This window comes from Herpailurus yagouaroundi, unplaced genomic scaffold, assembly GCF_014898765.1.
Source record: "Herpailurus yagouaroundi ecotype Mexico unplaced genomic scaffold, PumYag 67641, whole genome shotgun sequence".
In the NCBI taxonomy this organism is placed as follows: Eukaryota; Metazoa; Chordata; class Mammalia; order Carnivora; family Felidae; genus Herpailurus; species Herpailurus yagouaroundi.
In genome coordinates, this window is record NW_024420442.1 from 4,010,645 (window position 1) to 4,019,811 (window position 9,167).

The window sequence follows — 9,167 nt, forward strand, 5'->3', positions numbered from 1 at the left end:
CACACACACACACACACACACACACACACACAAATAAATTTTTTGGGATTATAAAAGGAATTTGTGTTCATTCTAGAGAATTGGAAAGTGCAGAAATAAGATCACCTGTATTCCTATGACCTAGCGATAACCATGGTTAGTATGTTGGTGTATTTCCATCCAATTATTTCCTATATTGTGTATGTGTGTTTATATATTTTTTCCTTTTTAAAAAATATTTTTTCTTTTTTAAATTGGGCTCTCTGTTAAATAGCTTTTAATTAATTGACTTTATTTTTTAGGGCAGTTGTAAAATGGAGCAGAAAAAAGAGTTCCCATATGCTTCCTACCACCCTTCCCTTATTATTCTTTGGTGTCATGCATTTGTTATGACTGATGAACCAATATCGATTCATTATTATTAACCAAAGTCCATAGTTTACATTAGGGTTCATTCTTTGCATTGTACATTTGGTGGGTTTTACCAAATGCATAATGTCATGTATCCATTGTTACAGTATCACTATGATACTGTCATATGATAGTATCATAGTATAATTTATTGCCCTAAGAGTCCTCTGCTCCACTTATTTGTCCCTTCCTGCTTTTTCTCCTCTCACTCCCTAGCGACCACTGATCTCTTTGGTATTTTTTTTATTTTACTTTTTTCCTATTAACATTATATTATGAACATTTCCCAGAGTAATACATATTTTCCAAAAGTATTGTTCTATTATATATGTACTATAGACATAACCTTAAGTCATTTATCTCTTCATTGTTGGACATTGAGGTTGATTCCAGTTTATTTTTATTGTAAATAATAGTGCTGCAATGATTATATTTCTGCCTAAATATATTGTGTATCTCTAATGTTTTCTTAGGATAAAGTCCTAGAAAGAGAATTACCAAGTCAAAGAGTATGAACCTTTTCAAGGCTGTTGATACATGTTGCCACGTAGTCCTAAAGAAAAGTTGTGCTCCATTATAAGCCTTCTAGCAGTGTATGAAAATGCTAGTTTTCCTAAACTCTTGCAAGCACTGGGAATTACTTTTGTTAAAAATATTTATCAACTTGATAAATGAAGGATGGTGTTTCAGTTTTATTTTGCATTTTTCAGAATACTGTAATTTTGGGAAATATTTGCTCATGTCCTTTGCCTTTTTCTGTTGAGTCATTAGTCTCATTAATTTATGTGATGTATTTCTTTTCTTCTAGATCCTTTTATCCTGCCACACCAGCAGGTTGATAAAGGAGCCATCAAATTTGTTCTCAGTGGAGCAAATATCATGTGTCCAGGCTTAACTTCTCCTGGAGCTCAACTTTACCCTGCTGCAGTAGATACAGTTGTTGTATCCTTCCCAGGCTATAACTGCTGAAAAATGTATTCACAGTATTTTTGTCATTACTGGAAGATCTATCACCCAAGAGAAGATTAGGTGTACTTTTCTGGAGGTTACCGCTACTGTTGTCTCATGACTTTCTTGTTACATTTCAAGATGTGGGAAAAAACATCATTTCAGCCTTTCTTGTTGCATTTCAATGTGTGGGAAATAACATCATTTCTATGTCCCATCTTAGAAGTTAAATGGGAACAAGTAATAAGAAGTCCCAGCTGCATTCCAGCCCAGTTACTGCCCAATGTTATCAGACTCAGGACACAGTATAAAACTTGATTATTTTTTAAAATGTTTATTAATTTGTTTTGAGAGAGAGTGTGTGTGTGTGCAAGTAGGGGAGGGGCAGGGAGAGAGGGAGAGAGAGAATTCCAAGCCGGTCCCATGCTGTTAGCACAGAGCCCGATGCGGGGCTCAAACCCACGAACTGTGAGATCATGACCTGAGCTGAAATCAAGGGTTGGACACTTAACTGACTGAGCCACCAGGCACCCCTGAAACTCTAGATTATTAGTGGAGAGGCTATATATGATATGATTGGATCACTTCTTTAGACATCAGCTTGCTACTTTTAAAATTTTTTTAAATGTTTATTTTTGAGAGAGAGAGACAGAGTGTTAGCAGGGGAGGGGCAGGGAGAGAGGGAGACAGAATCTGAAGCAGGCTCCAGGCTCTGAGCTGTCAGCACAGAGTCCGACGTGGGGCTCAAACTCACAAACCGCAAGATCATGACCAGAGCCAAAGTGGGATGCTTAACTGATTGAGCCGCCCAGGCGCCCCCATCAGCTTGCTACTTTTATAGTTGGCTTATCCATATACACTGGAGTAAAAGCACTCAAAAGGGAAAATAACTTAGGCACCAGGTAGAGTGTTAGAAGTGGGTAGTGGGAAATACTGACAATCCCCAACTTTTATATTACAGATCATTTTTAAGTTGGATGTTTGGGCCTCAGAACATATTTTCTCAAAGAGAAATGTTAAAGTTTCAGATAGTCCTTAAAACTCATGATGTAACTGAGTAATTTTGCATAATTTTCATTTCTACAGTGGTGTTTAGCTATATTCTAGATCAAATAGGTTTTTGTCAACTAGTCTGGAGAGGAGGAGATCTTCTCTTTTGTCATAAAGGGGCCATTTGCGTCAGGTTGAGAAAATACTTGGTAGGTATAGGGAAATCACTGTAGAGTGGGAAGGCCATTGGAGTGGGTTTAAGAGTGTGTCCTGTACTTGAAGGAGACTGTCTAGTCTCCCGACACTGCCCAGTGTTCTCTGTTGTGGCAGTTATGTTTAAGGGGTAGATTGTATAAGGTGTATGTTGGTACCTTAGGAACAGCTTGTGTCGACAGAGATACTGGTCACATGATAGGTGCTCAAATATTTTTGGAACGCTGAGTCTATGAATTGAAAATGAGATGGAGAAAAGTATTCTGTGAGGACAGGTTTTCTTTTTAATGTTTCTGACTTTTCTAAGTGTTGTAGGTTTATAGTTCTGGAGATTGTCTTAAATGGAAGAATTTTCAAGTGCCTAACCTTTGCTTTTAAAGTAATTTTTATTTTGAAATAATTACAGACTTTTAGATAGTTGCAAAACTAGTGCAGGGAGATACTGTGTACCCTGGGAATTTTGCTTTGTAAAATATGTACTGCAATGTGTAACATTCTAAATGCTTCAAATGATAACCAGGAACATTTTGGTTGTTCTAGAAAGGTTGAAACATACACTGGGTTGTTACAGATAGACTGGGGGTATAATTATTATTTTAATGTGTCCATGGGGCACCTGGGTGGCTCAGTTGGTTAAGCAGCCGACTTCGGCTCAGGTCACGATCTCGCGGTCCGTGAGTTCGAGCCCCGCGTCGGGCTCTGTGCTGACAGCTCAGAGCCTGGAACCTGTTTCAGATTCTGTGTCTCCCTCTCTCTCTGACCCTCCCCCGTTCATGCTCTGTCTCTCTCTGTCTCAAAAATAAATAAACGTTAAAAAAAATTTTTAAAAATGTGTCCATTACATAAAACCGGCATTCATTGATTACAACATTAGAACAAATCATGTTTATTTATTTCACAGTTTTTCATATTTACATGAAAAATTTTATCTTTTTTGCAGGTCTTATTTTGGTTTTGTTGGCATTGGGTTATGGTATTAACATTTAACTTAAAAACCAAGAATGATTATTAGATTCATTCATTTAGCATTTATTGAATATTTACAATGTGCCCACAGACTCTGCTAGGTCCCTGCCCTCAATTGAGTTGATGGTCTGGGTGAGGATACAAGATGGGTTCAAAGTGGCTTAACTAGTAATGTGATCATTGTTTGATACCCCCTCTCCAAGGCATTTTGATAGTTTTCTTAGCTGTGTGTTTTCAGGCAATCATGGCAGAAGGAAAACAGCATGCTCTGTGTGTTGGAGTCATGAAGATGTCTGCAGAAGATATGTAAGTCTCACATTAGGCCCCCTTGGCTTTTGAGAAAGGGTAACCTATGCGGGAAGCATCAGAATTACAGGTGAAATTTGCTGTCATTCATATCACATCTTACAAATACTTAAGCACAGAAGCCTCGTTTCTGATTTTTCCTGACACTTTGGAAGCCATTGAAACCTATTTTGTCTCCAGGATTGCATTCTTTCTTAAGTACTCTGAAAAGAACCGGGTGCCAACACAGCTGTTTTATATGTACGTGTGTGGTATTTTAGGAAATAACAAATTTTTTTTTTGTTTGCGAGAGAAGGTATACACGCACGCGCTTGCGTGTGGATGCGGGAGTAGGGACAGAAGGAGAGGGAGAGAGAGAATCCCAAGCAGGCTCCATGCCCAGCGCAGAGCCTGATGCTGCCTCATCTCACACCATGAGGTCATGACCTGAGTCGAAATCAAGAGTCAGATGCTTAACTGAGTGAGCCCCGTAGGTGCCCCAGGAACTTTTTATTCAGTATGACTTAAATTTTTAATTGGGGGGAAGAATGTTGTGCTACTAATTTTTAAAACCGTGACACAGTTCAGCACCACATGGTATTTATCTTCTATTTTGACCTAGTAGTATAGATTATTAAGGAAGTATTAAAGATATTTACCAAAATGTAGTCAATATATTGAAAAACTTGGAACTCATTTGACGACCAAATTAATCCTGTTAATTTTGTTCCACAGTCAATTACAACACTCTGATGTTCTCCTGGTATGGTGACATCATTACTTTGTTTCTATAAGGCCCACTAGTTAGATCACTAGAATCATTTTAATACAGGAACTGCAGCAGAGTAATGTCATTTAATGTAGTCAATAACATTAATGTAATAAATTCCCTGCATGGGGCTCAATAATTGCAAAATAGCAATGCACTCGGAATTATATTTACCATAAGTAAGCCTATAAAAATTCATAACAATATGTTTATGTGCTTTTCTTCTTCCACAGTGAGAAAGTCAACAAAGGAATTGGCATTGAAAATATCCATTATTTAAATGATGGGCTGTGGCATATGAAGACATATAAATGAGCCTCAGAAGGAATGCACATGGCTAAATATGGATATTGTGCTGTATCTGTGTTTGTGTGTGTGACAGCATGAAGACAGTACCTCTGTGGTTATGCTGAATAAATTCAACAGTTGCTAAAATTCTGTTAGCTTCAAAAATTATTTTAATTTTTCTTAAAGTCCAGTTAAAATTGGGTAGCAGACTTGGACATTAAGAGGTATCTGGTAAGTAATCAAACTCAGACAACTTAATGTCCTTTCTTAGGCCAATAATGTAAAATTGAAGGGCAGGACTTGGTAGATGAACCTGCCGACCTCCCAGAGAATCTGGCTACTTAATGGGGCTGGAAGCTGGACTGGGAATTTTCTATTACCCTAGAAATGCCTCTTCTCTTTTGTGTGTGTTTTTTGTTTGTTTGGTTGTCATTTTTAAACTTTTCATTATGGAAAATTCCAAGCATATGTAAAAGTACGTGGGGAATAGTAGTATAATGGACCTTTTCTGTATCTGCCACCCAGCTTCAATTCATGGCAAATCTTACTTCATCTATATCTCATTTACTCCTTCCCCACCCCACTCCCTGATTATTTTGAAGCAAATCCCAGATATCTCATTTTATCCACAGTAACTTAAATATGTATCTTTAAAAGCTAAATTTTTAAAAAAACATCATTACACCTAAAATATCTTTATCACACCCCAAAAAAGAACTATTTCTTAATATGATCAAATATCTTGTTTAAATATGTGACAAATGAACTTGATTGCCTCTCTTTTTCATTTTTTTAACCATTGGTTTGCTTGAAATTGGTACCAGACAAGGTCCATATATTGCATTTAGTTGTTATTTATTTAAGTCTCTTAATCTAGAAGGTCTCCCTTTGTATTTTCCCTTTAAATTAATTATTGAAGGAATCTGGTTGTTTTGTCTTACAGAGTTTTCTCCCACATTCTGGATTTTGTTGATTGTATCGCTGTAAAGTAATTTAACTTGTTTTTATGTCCCCTGTATGACCTGTACACAGATAGGCTTGAAGAGATTCAGGTTCAATTTATTTAGCGCCCTGGCCTGAAGCTGGGTAAACTCATACTACACAGATGCCCAGAACTTCCAGATTTGGGTCCTTACTGTATTCCCCCAAAGAGAGTGTATGTCCTATCCTAAGTGGCATATGAAGGCCATGGACTTATTTCAGTAAGAACAGTAAGCTCTTTTGGGAGTTAAAGGAGCAGTTATGAATTTACATAGTGACAATAGGCATTTCTTCCTAATAACCTCGCTGTTCTAGTGTCTCAGCCATTTTCATTTGGTTGTTTACAAATATGTGACATGTGGTTTTATTTTTCAGATGGATACAGACATTTACAAGATTGTGGTGACCTGTGTTACAGTTAGAAGTTGGTGAGAAAGGTGAGGGTGGATAGTAAAAAGAGGGAGACCATTTGGCTGGCTGTTGCAGCTAGGCCTCCCAAGATACAACATAGGTGAAGGTTGTAGATCCAGGGTCTGACCCTCAGACTGAGAAACCATCTCCCACTAAATGAAACTTGTAAGACTTGGAGATTCCCACATTAGAATGTAAATGTGTTCATCTATAGTGCTAAGTCTGCTTAGGGTAAACAATTAGGAAACTGGAAGTTTCTTGGTGAACTTGGATAAGAGTAAAGGAAGGTTGAAAATTTGGGGGAGTATTTCATCTGGCCTGGGGTAAGGCTTAGAGAATTTTTCTTGCTTCATCATTGGTTACAATGCTTATGTCTGCCAAAATCTTTCCTAGCCCATAGAGGTGCCCTGATATTTTACTTTCTATAGCCTTTTGAAGTTCTTTGTAGAATATTTGCTTTTGTTATGACAGTTATATCCTACAACTTTCCGTATTGTTACATTTTCCTATTTATTCCTGGTGTATAAAAGTGTAAATAGTCTCTTCAGTAGCCCATTTATAAATCCTCTTTCCGGGTATGTTTCTTCAGCAGGTCTCATGTTATGCTGACTTACTGGTTTCAAAGTCAGATGTCTTTCCATTTGAGGGATGAGACGCCCTATTTGAGGCCTGTAGCACCTGGTGTTCTTAAGAAGAAAATATCTGAGTCACTGATGTCAAAACCGAACTTTGAACCTTTATTGTTGGTACTAAGTTAATGTTAATTGACCAAGATTGCCTATGGAGTGATGGCAATGAAAACAAAGCACTCGCATATTAGAGAAGTTAAAACCTTTAATTGCCTGGTTTCTGAAATAATTTATCCTTGTTTCTAACCACTGTTAACAGTGGGTGTACGGAACACTTTAAAAATATTTAACATCATCATCTGTGCTTGTTTTTCCTACTATGCTGAGGTACAGTGACTGTGTTGCCTTGGTGATGTGGACTAAATATGTATGTTTTCTCCTTCCCCTGGGTCTGAGGCCTCAGGTCATGGTGTTAATCAGGGGTGTCACTCTACACTGGGAGCCTGATCAGTTTCTAAGCATAAGGTCGTGCAGGAAAGCTAATTCAAAGAGGTTAAACTGGCATATCAGCCTCTTTGTGCTGCGTTTAAAGGAAATTTAGTTTACCCACATTCCTGAGATTACGAATACAGGGAGAGCCTGTTTTCTCTCAGGCAATGTGTCTTCGGTTCATTTTTTAGTTTCCAAATTAATTTTGTGTCAAGCCAGCCTACAATCTTGCCATTTCTGTGTATATGACATCCTTAGTCAGCCAAGGTCAGTTCAGCTCAATGGACATTTATTGAATATTTGCTAGCTTCTAGGTGACACGTGACACAAAGATGAATAATACACAGGTGGCCCTTGCCCTTAAGGAGCTTCCAGTCTAGTGGGTAAATTGACATTTAAGAAAACCTGGGTAATGGTTACAGCCCAATACCAATTTATAAAGCCACTGGGAAGTTACTAATACTTTTCCAATTTCAGTCACTAAAATTTGCAAATTACACATGAGCTAAATATAAAAATATTGCTTAGATTGTATCCAATGCGAGAAGGTTAAAAAAAATCCAGATGTCTTGGAGTTGCAAGGATTGAGCATTCCAACTCAAAGGTTGTCCCATTGTGCAATAATATAAAGGCCTGTTCAGCCCTCTTCTAGCAGACTATTATAGTGGTTTGGTGGTGTTTTGTTGGCAGCTGCATTTTTCCTTTTCTTGTTCTTTTTTTTTTGTGAATGTTCTGGACCCAAAACAGGCAGCTGGATTTATCCCAGGGGTAGTCATGAACATTTCCAATTTGAGATTTGATAGTCCCCAAACAGAAGGTCGTATGGCATTTGTCAAATAATGATTATATCTAGCCAAGTTCCTCCTCTGCATACAAATCAGCTACTGAGGATACAGTATTTCTAAGCATAGTGCTTCAGAAGATAAAAGAATGGCAAATGACTCAATTTGCAGATGTGTTTCATTACAGTAAAATATTTCACTTTTTTGTTGTGAGAATATTAATCATGTAGCAATTATATATTAATGGGAATATGAAATGAATGTATACCCAAACAAAATATAGTAAATATTTTTAACTTTGTTTATCTAGGTTCCTTAATTTTGAGAATGTCTCTCAAGGCTCTTCAGGAGACTCAAAATGTTCCAATTTCTAAAGGAGTATCCACTAAACCTGATTTATAATGAAAGGAAAAAAATGAAAATGCATGCATCCTGTGTCACTATAACCATCACTTCTGAGGTCTCAAGCAATCAGAAGCTTACTCAAGCTATAACCTGTAAGAATTAGGCCACTGAAATATATTTGGAAAGCCCTTCAGAACACTTGTGTTTAGTATGTTGTTAATTGTATTTAGATTAAATATAATTGTATTCTTAATATCTCAGTCTCTCAGCAACAGTTCCTAAAGAAATCCTGTCTTTCAACATGGAGACTGATGCGTGTAAATGTATATTTTGCATGATGTTTTTATACTTTTGTATGTATACTTTATTATGCTTTTTGTAGCAGGTAAAAGAATGACTACCTATAATGAACTATAACACTACTTTGTTTCATATTATATTAAAACTAATTAAGTACTTGTAAAGGACTGGAACTCTATCAGAACAGGAATGAATGAATGTGATTGAGAACCAGTTTTTAAATCTATATTGACACTATTAGACAGGTAGGTTGGTTGGGTTGATTGGTTGATTGGTTTAAAAGGTTGGCCTCTTGGAGAATATAATTTATGTATGGATAAATATACAGGAGATGATTTGCTGGAATTCTCCTGGTAATATCATGTTCATTAGAACAGGTCATGGGGAGGAAAAATAGATGAAAACATCCAAACTAATTAGTACTATTAATATTTGCCTCTT

At 37.0% G+C, this 9,167-nt stretch overlaps 1 protein-coding gene across 6 annotated transcripts in view; it reads left to right on the plus strand.

Annotated features, from left to right (window-relative positions):
• MCTS1 (MCTS1 re-initiation and release factor) overlaps positions 1-8,936 on the plus strand; it is a 13,764-nt gene extending 4,828 nt beyond the window's left edge. Inside the window, exons 4-8 of one of the 6 annotated variants that reach the window (XR_005788046.1) lie at positions 1,199-1,332; positions 3,746-3,813; positions 4,795-5,080; positions 6,206-6,267; positions 8,392-8,936. Coding sequence is in view for 3 of the 6 variants with exons in the window: in XM_040467997.1 (XP_040323931.1) it covers positions 1,199-1,332; positions 3,746-3,813; positions 4,109-4,238 (332 nt within the window). In the remaining 3 variants the exon portion in view is untranslated. The other 5 variants (XR_005788044.1, XR_005788045.1, XM_040467997.1 and 2 more) reach the window with 5 other exon arrangements.
• The last annotated feature ends 231 nt before the right edge of the window (positions 8,937-9,167 follow it).